General features: G+C 56.8%; 5 protein-coding genes across 5 annotated transcripts; 1 reads left to right on the forward strand and 4 right to left on the reverse strand.

Annotated features, from left to right (window-relative positions):
* Window position 1: 1 nt before the first annotated feature.
* On the reverse strand, window positions 2-2,029 carry MYCTH_2300139 (uncharacterized protein). The gene is made up of 2 exons (XM_003661065.1): window positions 1,651-2,029; window positions 2-1,585 (listed from the first exon to the last, which is right to left on the reverse strand). The coding sequence occupies exons 1-2, from the start codon at window positions 1,907-1,909 to the stop codon at window positions 504-506; spliced, it is 1,341 nt and encodes a 446-aa protein (XP_003661113.1). The 5' UTR covers window positions 1,910-2,029; the 3' UTR covers window positions 2-503.
* A 717-nt stretch (window positions 2,030-2,746) lies between these two features.
* On the forward strand, window positions 2,747-3,552 carry MYCTH_2300142 (uncharacterized protein). Its single transcript, XM_003661066.1, has 3 exons — window positions 2,747-2,967; window positions 3,048-3,163; window positions 3,244-3,552. Exons 1-3 carry the CDS (start codon window positions 2,856-2,858, stop codon window positions 3,409-3,411), a joined length of 396 nt encoding a protein of 131 aa, XP_003661114.1. The 5' UTR covers window positions 2,747-2,855; the 3' UTR covers window positions 3,412-3,552.
* A 140-nt stretch (window positions 3,553-3,692) lies between these two features.
* MYCTH_2057284 (uncharacterized protein) lies at window positions 3,693-6,564 on the reverse strand (the record flags this gene model as incomplete). Its single annotated transcript, XM_003661067.1, has 3 exons — window positions 3,693-4,643; window positions 4,707-6,102; window positions 6,227-6,564. 3 exons carry the CDS (start codon window positions 6,562-6,564, stop codon window positions 3,693-3,695), a joined length of 2,685 nt encoding a protein of 894 aa, XP_003661115.1.
* Window positions 6,565-6,697: 133 nt separating this feature from the next.
* MYCTH_2300145 (uncharacterized protein) lies at window positions 6,698-10,635 on the reverse strand. Its single transcript, XM_003661068.1, has 3 exons — window positions 10,460-10,635; window positions 8,418-10,365; window positions 6,698-8,361 (listed from the first exon to the last, which is right to left on the reverse strand). The coding sequence occupies exons 1-3, from the start codon at window positions 10,520-10,522 to the stop codon at window positions 7,118-7,120; spliced, it is 3,255 nt and encodes a 1,084-aa protein (XP_003661116.1). The 5' UTR covers window positions 10,523-10,635; the 3' UTR covers window positions 6,698-7,117.
* Window positions 10,636-12,186: 1,551 nt separating this feature from the next.
* On the reverse strand, window positions 12,187-14,843 carry MYCTH_2133010 (uncharacterized protein). The gene is made up of 5 exons (XM_003661069.1): window positions 14,201-14,843; window positions 13,983-14,140; window positions 13,393-13,924; window positions 13,153-13,336; window positions 12,187-13,099 (listed from the first exon to the last, which is right to left on the reverse strand). The coding sequence occupies exons 1-5, from the start codon at window positions 14,483-14,485 to the stop codon at window positions 13,008-13,010; spliced, it is 1,251 nt and encodes a 416-aa protein (XP_003661117.1). The 5' UTR covers window positions 14,486-14,843; the 3' UTR covers window positions 12,187-13,007.
* Window positions 14,844-15,774: the final 931 nt, after the last annotated feature.

Here is a 15,774-nt window from a genome sequence, read left to right on the forward strand (position 1 = left end):
TATCGCCCGAAGGCCACCTACACAGTGCCAATAGCAACTCTTGACCGGGTGGCCTAGGTACGTACCCAAAGTACATACTCCGTACCTCATTAGTAAACGCAAAGCATCCCTTTTTTTTTTCCGCCATTTCTTTTCCACCTGGATTCGTGCCGTTCATGCCCGTGGGAATTGTGACAGGTTCAATTCAGATATGGCCGAGCAGGTATTCTCGGTAACCTGTGTGCCCGTTTCCATCTATCGAAGCCGGGTGAAGGGTGTTGAGTTTCTGATTTAGCAGAACTTAGCAATCTCGCTCGGGTTCTCCGTGCCGTGTACTCGTTTTCCTTTTTTTTTTTCTCATTATTGGTTGGAGATGGGAAGAAAGGTGAAAGCCTCGAATTCTCGAGTTTAGGACTGACTCAATGACAAAGGACTTGGAAGGGTACATAAACGTAATGGCATCCCTCCGGCATCTCGAAGAGGATCCTTAGATGCAAACCGACTACGACGTGAAACAGTATTCGTTAAGGATACTGGCCGTCCTCAGCTTCCTTCCCATCCCGTGTCTTGGTTTCGCGTTCAGGAGCTGATGGCGCTGATGGGCCAGAACTGTCCACCCCTTGCCAAGTCTTTGAATCCCACCCTTGCTTGTGGTCCACGGCGGCTTTCGACTCTCCTTCCTCGGCTATCCCTTTGACATCGCTCCAGTATTCGAGCCTTCTCATCTCCTCATCTGCGTGTTTGATGGCCGCAGCGAGGTTCTCGACCTTCCGGTCCAGCTCTGGATTGCTCTCCTTGGCGGCCTTTTGTTCGGCGACCGACTGGTCGTAGGCTTCAGTCAGGTTGGCCAGGAGGACCCGGCGAGATGCCTGGAAGAGAAAAAGGGAAATGATCTCGTGCATGATGGCCTGCAGACCTTCCAAATCCTCCTTGGCGTTCGCGAGATAGTTGCCGACGGCCTCGATCTTCTCCCTGTCGATTCGGGACACGCGGAGCACGCGCAAGAGCTCGTCGGAATGTTCAATGGCTGGTGGCTCCGCACTCTCCATGTTGGCCGTGCTCATGCTTGCTCTGCTGCCCGGGACGGTGCTAGCCCGGCTGGGACTGCGGTCCCTCGCCATCTCGGAGGACGGCCGAACCGTGAAATAGTCGGGATTCAGCATGTACTGGTCCTGCACGGAATAGCCTTCGTTCTTTTTGACCCGCTTCCTGATCCACGCCCGTCGCCGGACAAATGAGTTCCACCACCGCGCCTTATGCCATGAGAACTTGCTGGAAAAGGCAAACGAGTACGTCCAGCCGTCCTCGTCCACGTCCATGTCATAGTTGATGCGCCACTCGGGCCAGGCCCATTCCCAGCTGGGATCGGGCACTTGTGCCGTGTATATATCGGTTGGGCTCGGCTTGTGCGCAAAGTTTGTCCACGGGGGCGGGTCGAGGTTACCGAGCGCCTTGGAGGAGAAGAGGGGTATCCCGCACAGGAACCCGCCCCGTTGGTTTTCGTAAAGTACGTCAATCTCTGATTCGGGCGTCTTGGGCTTGCCGTGGACATGCGCCGTCTTTGCCAACGTTGCTGAATCGCCGGCTCCGACCTGCGGCGTGGGCTCTGATGTTCGTCAGCTTCGTCAGCTGCTAGGAAGGGCTGGTCGGCAACGCCGACTGCTAACTCACCGTCGATCACAACGGACGGCTGCCCCTGCTCTTCCTGCTCCCCCGTCTCTCCGCCCGCGTCGCCTTCTCCGTCGGCTGCCAGAGACATCACGGCACCGGTCGCTGCAGCACCACGCTGCGAGGACGGCCCGGCCGACGAAGGCCCGAGGGGTGCTTCCTCCTCACCATCCTTGTCGACGAGGTTTATTTCGTGGTCGAAGTCACTGTCCTTGAGAGGCGGTACGCGGCGCGACGACCGGTGATGTCTGGTCCTGGGCATAGCTCCTCATGCCATCATGTGCCCGGCCGTACTACCCATATAGTGGGGCATTGACCAGTATGAAGTTCCCAAGGCGTATGTGTAGAGGACCCGACGCCTTGGTGAGCGCAATGAGATTCTCGAGTGGGGAGAGGAGGATCGAGACAGATAATTGAATGGCGTTACCGAGACGGCGCCGTTCCGTTTGACAATATCGCGTGGTGGGGTTGCTTGCTTACATACGGTGGTGACTCGTGGTGCACTAGCACATACAGTACGAGGAGCAACAATAGCAATGAGGTTTGCGCAGTTTCCAGGTAAAGTGACGATTCGCAATGTGGTGTGGGGGAACGGTTTCGCTGCAGCGATCACTGCAGGAGGCGGCAGTGAACGGCGTCGGGGCCGAAATCGATGGGAGCTGGGTGGCTGCCGCGCACCATGATGTAATCCCGGGCTTTTTCCAGCCACGGCTTCATGAGCGAGCTCCAGTTTGCGGTTGGTTATTGCGCCAAGCATTCCTGGCAACGCCCAAGCTCGAGTGGGGCTCGACGGCGCTGTGAAATCGAGTGGGCACGCCGCTCTCCCCCGCTCATACGTCATAGATACATGTCATGAACTGGGGAAAAAGCTCTGGGATTGCAGGCGAAGCATGGCAACTTGCACATCCGGTGGAAAAAGGTTGGTTGGATGGGATTGGTTGAATGGGACGATTGCTGCGGAAAACATGGAGCCGGATGTACAAAAGCATGCGTGACTAGAAATATAACCGTGGGAAGTCCCTCCTGTGAGCACAACCCGTCACCAGCATCCAACCACACCCCACTCATATTTGATCAACCTCGAACACTGTCGCAAACAGAACAGTGTTAGTCTCTTAGGGCACTCGCATCATCTGACCATCGGTGAAACCTCTCTTTTGAAAACCAAAACCAACCAGAACCACCTTTCACTCCATAACATAACCACAATGTCTCGCTCAAAAGTGCCCCTTGCCATCGGCCTCGCCGCCGCGGGTGGTATCGGCTATTACTTCTACTCGGCCGGCGGTTCTCCACGGGCAGCTGAGAAGCAGTTTGAGAGTGAGTGAAGCACAACAGCCCCTCCGCTCGGGTTCAACCCTATATTGTCGTGGCCGAAATCACTTACACGTCCCTCTAAGGTGACGCGCAACACGTCGCGGCTAAGGTCAAGGGCGAGGTTCCTCATCGCTCGACCGACGCTGAGCAGCAGGGTCGCAAAGTGGGTCAGGAAATCGGTGCCAAGGTCGACAGCGCGGTAAGTCGCTTTGTTTTGCCGTGCTCTCCCCTGCGGAGCGGACACGTGAAACGGTCCTGCTAACCGTTGGGATTCAACAGGTCGAAACCGTCAACAGGGACATCTCCAAGGCCAAGAGCGAGACTGAGTCGCACGCAAAGGCCGCAAAGGCCGACGCTCTCAAGAAGATCGACGAGTTCGACCGCAAGGTGGAGGACAGCGCCGCCAAGGGCAAGAGCTATCTGTCATCGTGGTTCGGCAGCAAATAGCTAAAGGCTTCTTCGAAGTGTTTTGGAAAGGAAGGGGAATCTTTTCTTGTCTTGCCAACTTACAAGGCTAGTTTTGGGGGTTTAACATCTTCTATTCCATAGGCGTTTTCTGATGAATCTCTTCAGTTGACCCAGCAGATTATACCTGATATAAACATCACAACATCCATGGCTGCATCGTTGGCTGGGTTCTGAATATTTGGGAATAAAAGAACAACGAACGTTAAATGAGCCCGCGGATACGCTACAGACATTTGCGATGTGCACAATTCTCTCCTTGACTAGCTCAAGGACGCTGCGACAAGCTTCAGGATCTCCTCGGTTTTCTTGCCCGCGTTCTTGGGATCCTTGGCTATCGCTTGCCAGTGCTCGCCATGGCGCGGGTCGTTCAGCACGCACTTGGCCACCAGCTCGGCCCTCTTCTCCTCTGTGCCGTGCTGCGACAGGAACTTGTAGTACCAGGCCCACGTGTCTCCCATGTCGCGGTCCAGCAGCAGCGCACGCTCGAACCAGTTCTGGGCCCGATCCAGCTTGCGCTCCGCCCACAGGATCCGCGCCGCCGTCACCTGCAGTATTGGATCGTCCTCGACCCTCTTGATGGCCTCGGTGATGAGCGACTTGCGCTGCGTGCGCGGCTCCAGGTGCAGGATGCGCTCCGCCCACAGCAGCCCGCTCTTGGGCATCTGCTGGAGCGCTGTCGCCATGAGGCTCTTCGCTTGGTTGATGTTGCCCGCCCGCCGCTCCACCCGGATGAGCTCGGTCCAGAGCTCGGGGCACTTGGGCACAGCCTGCCGTGCCCGGTCGAGCACGCTGCGCGCCTTGACGACGTTGCCGGAGCGTTCCTCCAGGCGCGAGTACAGGAGCCAGAGCGGCACCGAAGACGGCACCGCGCGCACGCCGGTGCCGTATGCCTCCCTGGCCTCCGGGAGTTTCCCTAGGTCCTCGTAGATTTGACCCTTCATCATCCACAACTTTGGCGCGGCGGGGAAGAGCTGGAGCGCGTCCTGCACCAGGTCGAGCGCGGCTTCGTTGTTGCCCAGCTGCCTCTCGAACGCCGCGCTCCGCATCCAGACCCGGTCTGTCGGGGCGTTCTGGCGAGCCGTCTTGAGGAGATCGCGGGCTTGGTCGGTGAAGCCATTGTCGGCCTCCAGCTTGACCGCGGCCAGCCAGATGTCTTCGTTGTCCGGGTTCTGCTTGAACGCCCTGGCCAACACCCGGCGGGCCTCGTTAAGCTCGCCAGACTTTTCCTTGGCCAGCATGAGCCAGAAGACTTCGACGTGCGGACAAGCCTCCACGGCCTTCTCGAGAGCCCGCCACAGGTCGTCCTTGGTGCCGTGATTCCGTTCCAGGTCCACTGCAGCCAGGTACAGACTCCTGCTGTTGGGGAACACCCGCAGCGCGTAGGCATAGATTGCGCGGGCGGTCGCAAACTTGTCCCGGCTGATGCTGGCCTTGGCATCCTCCATCCATATCTCCTTGCGGTCATCGTCCTCATCCAGGCCCCATCCGAGCGTCTCCTCGATGATGTTGCTACATGTCAGCACCGCTCCTTCCTCCTCGCACTTCTCGGCCTCGGCAATCCACTCCTCACGCTTTGGCATGGCGTTTCGTTTGGCCAGGAACGTGACGGCGTTCTTCATCACCGGCCGCTTTGAGCCCTCTCCCAACTGCTCCTCGAGACGGGCGGCGGCGATCCACAGCTCGTGCGAAGTTGGGAGCTTCTTGACCGCCTTATTAAGCACCTTGCGAGCATTATCTGGCGTCTCGAGCCTCGCCAGAGCCAGCCACAGGTCGAGAGACTCGGGGATGAGCTCCGTGGCTTTGGCGAGCAGCATGCGCGCGTCGGCGGGGTCCTCCTCCAGATTGACCGCTTCTTTCCACAGCGCCTCGGACTCGGGATTGTGATCCAGCGCGCGCCGGATCACCTTCTTTCGCGACCTCAAGTCGTTCTCAAGTTTCATCGCCTCCACCCACAGCTTGACCGAGTGGGGGTTCGCCTGGATGGCCTGCGCAGCGATCACCTTAGCGCTGCGGTTGTCGTTGAGGTGGATGTTCTCGAGCCAGATATCCTCACTCTTAGGACAATGTTGACAGCCTTTGGCGATCAGTGTGCGGGCAGCGCCAGGCTTCCCGGCCGCAATTTCCAACCTGGCCGCGGCAATCCAGCTGGCCGCCTGTTTCGGGTTCGAGTCGACGGCGGACTTGAGCATCTTCCGAAACTGCTCGATGTCCCCGATGCTCTGCTCGGCGATCTGGACGTTCGATAGCGACGTCAGGTAACCTTTGGGGTCGATGCTCGTCGCGCTTCCGGCGGTGGCGATACCGCTGGTCTGCGACTGCTGCTCCAGGCGGGCCCGTAGCACTTTGTCGCGGGCCGCGCCGATCTTTGCAAAGTCGGTCACGGTGCCGTCCTTGTTCACCTCGGTGGCCGTGCCGTCGTCGGCGACGGTGGTCCCAAACTGCCCCTGGTCCCTCGCAGCCGCCAGGACGCTATCGGGAACAGCGTAGAATCGTTGCATCCGTTCTTGCCGAGCCCTCTTCGTGCGACCGGTTAGATCCTTGGGATCCGGGAGGTTGGCCCATTCTTCGTCCGTCACCGTCTCGAGCGCCCTCTTGAGCCCAGCAAACTGCTGCTGGATCTTTGGGTTCTTGCGTTCGTATTCTTCGCGCTCGGCCTTCTCTCGTGCTTCCCTGTGCGATTACCGGTCGGTATTTTGCTCATCTAGGCGCGGACAGATAAACTACATGCTTGGTATTTTGGGAGGATGTGCTTGGGCAGAGGGGAAGAGGAAGAAAGGGAAACGGTGTCACTAACCTCTGTTTTTGGCGGCGCCTGGCCATCCTGTCGTCGACTTCTTTCCATATCCGATCAGCCTCTTCGTCGTCCTTCTCGTAGATGCCACCAGCAAAAAGCCCAACCTCATTGTCGGGGTCTTGGTACCGCTCATCGTCGTCATTGTCGTCGTCTTTCGCGGGAGTCAGTCCGAGCTGGGCCGACCGCTTTGCGACGGCGGCTTTGATTTGGTCTTCGCTGGGTCCGTCGCGCGCAGGACCGAGATCTGACCGGGTTGTGAAGCCAGTAGCTCCGCGACCGAGACCGGCCACATAATTCTCGGGCGCCGGCTGGCTAAGGAAATCGCGCCTACTCGCCATGGCGTCTTTGCTGGTTGTCGTGGTTGTTAAATGTTGCTGACTTGACGGTCCAGCAGCAAGTTCTGAGGCGAACAGGACGCGGCTCAGAGGCGCCCCGGGGAAGTCGAGTAGGCGCTGCAGGTTCCACACCTGTTGCAGTTTAGGGTTAGGGTTATATCCTGTAAATTTTCGTAAGCCTTTTTCCTTTGGATCTGCGACTCATTCGCTATAAAAAAAAAAAACTCCGAACAACCGATACTGGGCTAGTACGGACTACCTTTTTGAAAAGGGCCTTGTGAGACTTGCATTCGATTCAGTGTCGTGTTCCGATTGTTTCCTGCCCAGGTGTTCCACTTCTCACAAGAGAGCGCATAACCAATCATGACGGGAAGAACGCCTTTTACCAAACATTCTCATGTATGCCAACGAATGAATCCAACTCCTTGAATCCAACTCCTTGAATCCAACTCCTTGAATCCAACTCCTTTTCCAACCTTAGACCCCAAGCCCTAGCCTGACCGAATCCCCCCACAGCTGATCTTGCTTCAATGAACAAGAATAAAAAAAAGAACGATCACTGCAGTAGAAGCGTTTCATTATCCAAAACGCCAAACAGGTCCTCAATCTCTTTAGCAACCGCCTTCAGCTCTTCTGCAACCTGGCCGGTTACCAGGGCATAAGCATAGAGCAGCGCGTAGTCGCGTTCCTGTACATTCACGTGCCTGAGTTGTCCCAAGCCTCGAGAACCGGCCACACTGCTGTCGTTGCCGTTGCTAGTGCCATCCACACCTTCACCCGCAGCATCGTGCTGATGCTCCTTCCTGAACTGGAAAATCTTTCCCAACAACCGGTCCCTCGGCCGAGTCACGCTGGGAATCGCGTCCGTGAGCGGATATTCCAACATGAGCGACGAGGCGAGCACCTGGAAGACATGGAAGATGCGGTCGCACAGCATGGCGCGCTCATCGGCCGTGTAAAGCAGCAGGGCGCGCTCGCCCTCGCTTAGGTGACCCTTCCGCTGTGTGACGAGTGACATGGCGTAAAAGGCGTCGAGCAGACGGTGCGTACAAGCCATGAGCCGCCGGCTCTGCTCCGACGGAAATGGGCCGCGGAGCTCGAACTCACGGGCCGCGCTAGCGCGAAGGTCGTCGAGGCGCGCCGCGTACTTCTGCAGCGCTGCTTGCTCGCCCGTGCGGAGGTAGGAGCGGCTGCAATCGCTCCGCAAAAGGATGGCCAGCGGTCCGCGCTTCCAGATGAGGCCCATCTGGAGGTAGAGCATGCTGAAGCCCTCCTTGAACTTCCTGCGGGCTGAGATGGGCCAGATCACGCGGCATACGATCAGGCCCCAGAGAATGCCGACCGTCACAGCTACGAAGCGGTGAAGCAATATCTCCTTGATGATGGGGTCCGCTCCACCCTCATCGTCGTCGTCGTCCTCCACCTTCTGCGTAAGGCTGTACGCGTACAGTGTCGACACGTTGTAGGCCAGCAGGGTAATTCTGCCCAACGGAGCATTCCCCCGTGCGATGATTACATAGAAGCTCCAGAAGGCAACCAGCGACCCAAGGGGGACGAGGGCGACCGCGCTGTGACCTGACACTTGCCAGTTCAGGCCGGCAGCGGCGGTGCCGATTACGGTCCCTACGAACCTTGCCCAGCCGGTGGTGTTGGATGCGCCTACCGTCATGGAGCAGACGATCATGAAGGACAGAAGACCCCACTCGCCTCTCCAGTGCCGATACAGGTCCCTGGTCTGTGGCATGAAGGCGAGCGAGGCCCAAAGGACAGCCCCTACGCCCACCTTGAGGCCAAATCGAACTGCTCGGGAGTTAGCATTCTGCACTCGTAAAACACAGCATGAGACCGTATCGTACCGTCATCCCTGGCCAGACTCCTCGCCACCGCGAGGATCTTTTGAGACAACCTCGCGACGAGCCCTGTTTTCTTAGTCTCGGGAGCGGCTTCCCAATTGTACGTATCTCTCCGCCTGACTAATGGCTCCGCTATTCCTCTGGGAATGGCAGTCTTCTTGATAGGCTTGATCAAGGCGACGCGTTCCGCATTGTCGTAGGGCAGAGCCAAGGCATTATGGGCTGATTGGCGACTGTTTCTCCACCACTTGAGCCAGTTCCAACTACGCTTGCGATGCTCGTTGGCAAACTTCAAATCCTCCAATACGTCCAGATACTTTTGCATCTCTTCCCCAAATGTCTGCAGGCTGAAAGTAAAGTGTCCGCAGGCCGCCGCAACTTCTTCAAAGTCGGCTTGGATACTCTTGGACCGCGTCCGGTCTAGCTCGAGAGTTTTGTACAGTTCTTGGAGGGCATGGGCTCTCGCCTCGTTAAAGAGTGACAGGGCATCGGTAAGGCTGTGCCGGAAATTGGCGTTGATGGTGATGTTATAGTCCGGGGCCTCTCCAAAGGGCGGATCCCGGAGCACCTCAGATAGAGTGTATGCCAGCGACCTCATCGAGGGCCCAAGCAATTGGATAAACAGCTCGAATATCTCCGACGAATGTTGAAAGGGCGGCAGGCTTGTGGCGGTGGCGTCGGACCGGCGCCTCTCTCCAACGGCAGTCCTCCCCTCCTCATGGCCGTCCTCGGACGCCTCGTCAATGGAAGATAGGGTGAGAAACTTATCCCTACCAACTCGCGTTGGGCCAGACATCGTTCGATACAGGCCAGGTGAGGCCGTCGGGGAGCTGGCAAACTCAGTAGGGGACATGACGCGCGACAAGGGAGTGAATAATGGCTCCTTCAACAGGGCAAACTGGGAATTGGCCGCACTTCGCAATCCGCCAATGGACTGGGCCAGGGTCTCCATTGACCTTACCACAGCTCTATCAAGCTGGTAGAGTCTCTCATGGCCCAGAAAGTAACGCTCAAACTTGGCCTCGCGGAGATTCTTAGTCATCTGAGGATAAACCGAGGAGTACGCGGACGATGCCGCAGCAAACTCGGGGGATAGCATGTCGTCTTCGGACCCGCTTAGAAAGCCGCGGGTGACCATCGACAGCATGTCGCCCAACGAGATAGACGCCTTATTCATCGACTGACGCAAGGCCGACACGGCGGACACTCTCCAAATCAGAATGTTGACGACGGTGGTGATGGTGATGCCCATGATGAGCATCTTTAACAACTGGACAATCTTCTGGTTCGAGAAGACACTTGTAAAGACGGCCGTCTCCTTGGTGACCACGACGGTGATGGCGAGCGAGGCAAGAGTGCTGCCCACGTTGACGAGCGGGTTATTCATCTTCTGCTTGACCCATCCCATGAAGCCAAAGCCGCCGCCAATGAAAACAACCAGGACGAGGCCGTGTGCGAGGGCGACCATGCCCATGATGCCACCGAACAGGACGGATGTGCACATCGACAAGATCGAGACCAGTTCTGCGTATGCGACGGCCACGATCGCGATCAAGACCGCCTCAATCATGGATCCTATAGACCTCGCGGGGTGGAAGTAGACGGTCAAGGTGGCTACGACGTGTTTCCCATCCGGCCTGCCCAGGAAGTTGGAGAGCGGGGACAAGAACGTTGCTAAGCTCCCAAGGGTGTATGCTAGTGTACACTTGATCACACCATGGCCGGCAGGCGAGTCAAGCCAGCGAAGCAGCCGGGCGCCTCCCTTTCGGGCGCTATTTGCCGCAGCCTGCAGTCGGTCTGACAAAGAGCCGCGGGCCAAGAACGGCTCCGTAGTGGATGACTCGGACGCATCGGCTTGTCTGGAAGTAAAAAGGCCGGAGGGGCGAAGGGTGAAAGCCCGGTGCAACCGCTCGCCGGTCGAGGGAATGATGACGGACCCGTTGCGCAGTTTCTGTAGGACGCCTGGTCAGAGACGCCATTGGCAAAGTTCGAGTCGGCTTCCCGCAAAGCCCAGGACAGAAGGCTGGATGTCCGGTCCAACTTACGCTTCTCTTGGATGGCCTTCGCGGGGGCCAGTGGCCGGCCGAGGGCGTTGGCGACGAGTTCATCTCCGCGCGGACGTCGATCCCACCATGTTCGTCTGCTGCGGTCGCGGTGCGTTGTTGTGCTTGTTTTACGAAGATGGTCCGTTGTGCATGGCTCCCAACGAGGCGAAGATGTGGGGAAGTAGGAAGCTTGTTTCTCGAGCCTTGTGGTTGGTTGGCCGCGCCCGCCTAGGCTTACACTACAGGAGAGAGACAGAAGAAGCCGACCCACAGTAATCCGCAAGTACCTACATGATGATACCTTGGTGTGGTTTAATATTGTATAGAAGGGAGATATGTACCTTCCATACATACTTAAAGTTCAGGTAGTTACTAATTTTCTTCAAACTACGTAACGATCCCAGGCAGATTGTACGGAACACTTGCATGTACAGTACATACCTTACGGATTCCGTGTGAGGTAAAGTACGTATGGATCCGTTCAGTGCGTGCCGAGCCTGTCACGAGAGCTGTGAGGACCCACCTCACTTCAGCCTGCCACCGGGCGGTGCCTTTGGGTGTGCTGGTGCGCGGCAACACGGCAATTGCAGCCGCCGAGGTCCCACCTCAGCACGTCACTCTTGTTCGGCAGGGACCCCGGCGTGGGGCCGATATCAATCTTGATTGGGGTGGGGCTGGTTGAGTTGCGGGTTTGACTTACCAGAGTAAACTGATACTGCGTGCAACAAGAGGATCTTAGCGCAAAGTTGCTGGTGCGTTCCGTGAACTTTCCGTCAGGTCATGGAAGGTTTTTCACGGCTGCCCCTAGCATTTGTTTCATGCGCAGACCCTGGCTCATGATGCCGTCTGCTTCGCCAACCTGGAAGTTTGCGCCGTTAAACCGGCCTTACACTCCTAGCCCACAGAGGCGGAAGCTGGAGGGCATCGTTTTTGACGTTGACGGTACATTATGGTAAGTTTTACGGCTGCCTTTCCGATGCAAGTCGAACCACTTGGCCATTCCAAGATGAGTTGCGGCAAGAGACCTAGGTCCTCCAAGTTCTTAGACGGGAACTGGAGTTAGAGCGGTGGGAGCGGGGGGGTGCTGCTTCGGGTGCTCTCCCCACGACAATGTTCGCATTCAACACTTACAGTAAGCCTAAAATTATAGAAACCCTCGTGCTAACACCTTCCCGCAGCGAACCACAGACCTATATGTTTGCCGAGATGCGCTCCGCCCTCGGCATTCCCAAGTCCAGAGATATCCTCGAACACATCTACAGCCTCCCAACCGAGGAAGAGCAACACCGCGCAATGGAGCTGATCCGCGACATCGAGCGGCGCGCCATGTTGCACCAGGTGGCACAGCCCGGGCTTACCGAGCTCATGGCCTACCTGGACTCGCGGGGCATTCGCAAGGGGATTTGCACGCGCAACTTCGAAACGCCCGTCAAGAATCTGCTGAGCAAGTTCCTTTCGGGGACCGTCTTTGCGCCTATTGTGACGCGAGATTTTCGGCCCCCCAAACCCGACCCGGCGGGGATCCTTCATATCGCCCGCAGCTGGGGGCTGTTGCGGCGGAGTACCGGCGAGGCCGGGGTGCCCGCCGATCCTGCCGCAGAGGAAGAGCGTCGAGCGGCTGCGGAGGAGGGCGCTCACGCCCGGGGCGAAGAGACCGATAATCCGGATCTGCTGCAGACCCAGGTGGGGGAAGAGGTCGCCGATGCGAGTGGGTTGATCATGGTGGGTGACAGCATTGATGATATCACGGCAGGTCGGAGAGCGGGAGCCAAGACCGTTTTGCTTGTGAACGATGTCAACCGCCATCTAGCTGACCATGAGCACACCGATCTGGCAATAACACGGCTAGATGAGCTGATCGATGTCCTTGAAAACGGATCGCTCTAATCAGAATACCAAGACTTGACAGACACATAACCCCTTGTACCCTCCAAGGTCGGTCCACGTATGTATAGCGTAGATGGTTGACTATATGCTCTACGAAGACCACAAACACGCTGGCTCTACTAGTCACAGAAAGGAAAACCCAACGCATATCCTAGGTCTGCACAGCCGCGCTGGCCAGCAGCGACGCTCGCCTTGTTGTTGCCACGCAAATATAGCACGCGGTCCCCAGCGCGAACGTCATCTTTCTTGCTTAGACAGACCTGTCAGAGGAGTAGAGAGACGAGAGAGCAGGACGGAGCTTGACGCCCGTAAATGCTGGTTGCTAACACGAGGTGACCCCTGTCGAGAAGATGCAGCGCTAAGCTTGCAAAGCGAAGAGAACCCAAGCAAAAATAAACGATGGTTCTTCATACCAGGCCCCAAGTGGAAAAATCGATGACCGCACAATGGGAGGGCGACGTCGCGGGGAAGTCATCCATTTTTGTCTCTCCTGTTGGTCCTCCCGCCAGCGTTTGTAAAAGACGCGTTTCTGGGCGTCGCGAGGCGCTTGCTGGTATCGGGACCAAAATGGCGGTCATGCCTTTAGACTCCAGAGCCGAAAGTGACTTCTACAATTCTAGCCGCGATTCGTTGTAGCTTGTCCAAGAATAGGTTGCCAAAGTCATTCGTGGTCCCATTCGCGGATGTACAGGCGATCCACCTGGGCTGCTAGATTGGCGTGGTCGGCCGCCTGCCGTGGGTCGACCCGGTATGCTAGAATATCGGTCAGAATGGATCATACTGTAACTCCGCGGCTAGAAACTCACATGCTGTTGGTGTCTGCTGGGTCGCGTATGTGGGGGAGTCACTGGAACGCAGGAGTTCCTGAGTCGCGGGCGAAGGCTGAGGGGCCAGGTGAGATTTGCGGTTGTCCCTGTCCATCAAGCTGCATGCCCACTCTCTCAGGTCAACGGGGGTTCTTTTGGCAGCCTGTACGAAGAGGTCGTGATCCTGATATGTGGTCAGCAACGAATTACCGGCCTCGCGGACAACGAGGAACACCATACATAAAGCTCCTGCGGCGTTGGCCGCCGCTCAGGCTCCTTGTAAAGACATTTCTGGATCATGTCTTCGAGGATCTGCGGGAAGGCATCGCTCTTAGGCAGTCGAGGCGCCGGCTCATGCACGATTTGCTGTAGCAGATCGAGGATACCGGCTGGTGCACTCTCCGCATCTGACAACTGCTCGCTCGCGGCAAATGGGAATTTGCCGATAGCTAGTTCCATGATGGTAAGGCCAAAGCTCCACACATCCGACTTCACCGTATACCTCTCGCCTTGGATCCGCTCCGGAGCCATGTATGTGGAGGTGCCCACGAAGGTGTCGGCAACGGAGTTGATGAGCTCTCCCGAGACGCCAAAGTCGCAGAGCTTGATGGAACCCCGTGAGTTGACGAGGATATTAGAAGGCTTGATGTCGCGGTGCATGATATGATGCTTCGAATAGAGATATGTGAGGCCGCCCAGAGTCGCTTCGGCTATCTTGCCCAGGACATCTACGCGGACAGGACCGAATACCCTTGAAATGCGGTCGAGAGAGCTGTTTTGTGGTGGTTAGCTCCTTCCCAGATGAAGCTTGCGGGTTCGTGGCCACGCACCCAACGTCCATGTACTCCATGCACATGATTACGTCGTTGTTCTCGTTAAGGAAAGCCCCGTAGAAGGTAACGATGTAGTCGGAATGGCATCCATGCATGATCTGCAACTCCCTGACTATGCGCTTCCGCATCTCCTTCTTCGCCTCGACATGGATGATCTGTTTCCCAAGTTAGCACTACCCACAGCAACACCAGAACTACAAGGAAACAAAACCAACCTTCCGCGCCATGACCGTGTTGGTCGGGATGTGCCTGACTTTGCTGACAGTCCCACCATTCCCAGCACCTAGATCCCTGATGATCTCAAGATCCTCGGGCTTCAGATCCAGGTTGAACTCAATCCCGATTTCCAGCTGCGCGGTGTTATCATCTCCCCTTCCATTTCCGGCGCCCATACGGGCGGCACTCTCGGCCGTCGGAGGGGGTTTCGGAGCGGGTGCCTTCAAGGCGAGCCCTTTGACATTTTTGCGCTTCATGGAGCGCGGGGCAAAGGCGTCAGCCATGGCGGAGGTCTATGTAGCGTCGAAATCGCTGGTTTGAGTCGTGATTGTTGAGACGGAAATTTTCTGGAACTGCTTATTGCACTTGTTCCGGTCGCATCCCCCGATGAAATGTTGCAGCGAAGGCAGGAACTTGGTGAAGGCGCTAGCGCTAACGTTCGGGCTCTCGGGAGACTTACGCGGGTTGACCAAAACCGTCAGGGGGCGGGGGGAGTGTTTGAAGGGATGACGCCAAGAGGAGAAGCCCCTTTTCGATGCCTGCCGAGCGAAGTTTGTGTTGAAATGCTGGCCGGGGCAGTGGAAGGCTTTAGTGATCTTCGATGATGCACGTAACAGCTGGAACGCGATATGTGTAGTCGCTGGGACAGATGGTAGTGGTGGGCCAGGCGTGCAGGGCGTCGGCAGTGATCTGCGGAGCAGTACTCGAGGTCCCGGTGCGAGTGGGATGGGGTTCACGAGATCGGCTAGGAACTGAGGCACGAGAACTCACTCTCGGGAGGGGAATAGCGGCCTCGACGACACCCTCAGGAATATGTGGGCAGCAAAGAGACGTGTGCTTTGGAAATTTTCGGGTTTGGGAGGTCAGGTTTCTGGCTGGGCTGCCGCCGATGGTCAGTCAAGGTGGGGTCCCCAGAGGCTGTTCCAGGTTGTCGATGGTACGGAGCGGTAACTGCACCTCGGCCGTTGGCCCATGCTTCTCGGCGTCTGCTCCACGCATGCCGCTCAGCGACAACGCCAGCCAACTGAATCAACAAGCGCCATCCCTTGCATGGAATCGCCAGGCTGAAAACATTGATTACAATTTATCCCGTGCACTGCTTTATTTATGGTGCGTCTCATATCGTTCAGAGGGCATTACGGACTACATCGGAGCTGCTTACGAGAAAGAGAACAAAGGCTCGCCTCCTCGTTTAGCTTCGGTCGTTGGAGGTGTGTACACACCCTAACCCTCATCGCAGCCATTGACACCCAAAGAGGAAAGAGGACTCCGTACTGTAAGGCTCCAAGTGTTTTTATGAAGACCGACAGGTTAAGGTTTAGGTTGAGGTGCTTCATCGCGGAATTGAAATTTCAATAGAAACTAGATTACTTTACGATTTTCTCATTTTTTCATCGCATCGATTATCGAAAATATTGATATCTCAAGGACTTTTCTTAGACCTATCTAGGAGGAAGTCAACCTGGTAGTTATCGTTGGTAGATTAGTCAAATCACACAGTAGCCACCCAAACTGGGAGCACGGATCACACAGCGAGCACTGCGACAACTGAAGGGGCGAGGCTGAACGGAAC

This window comes from Thermothelomyces thermophilus, chromosome 2, assembly GCF_000226095.1.
Source record: "Thermothelomyces thermophilus ATCC 42464 chromosome 2, complete sequence".
NCBI classification, from domain to species: domain Eukaryota; kingdom Fungi; phylum Ascomycota; class Sordariomycetes; order Sordariales; family Chaetomiaceae; genus Thermothelomyces; species Thermothelomyces thermophilus.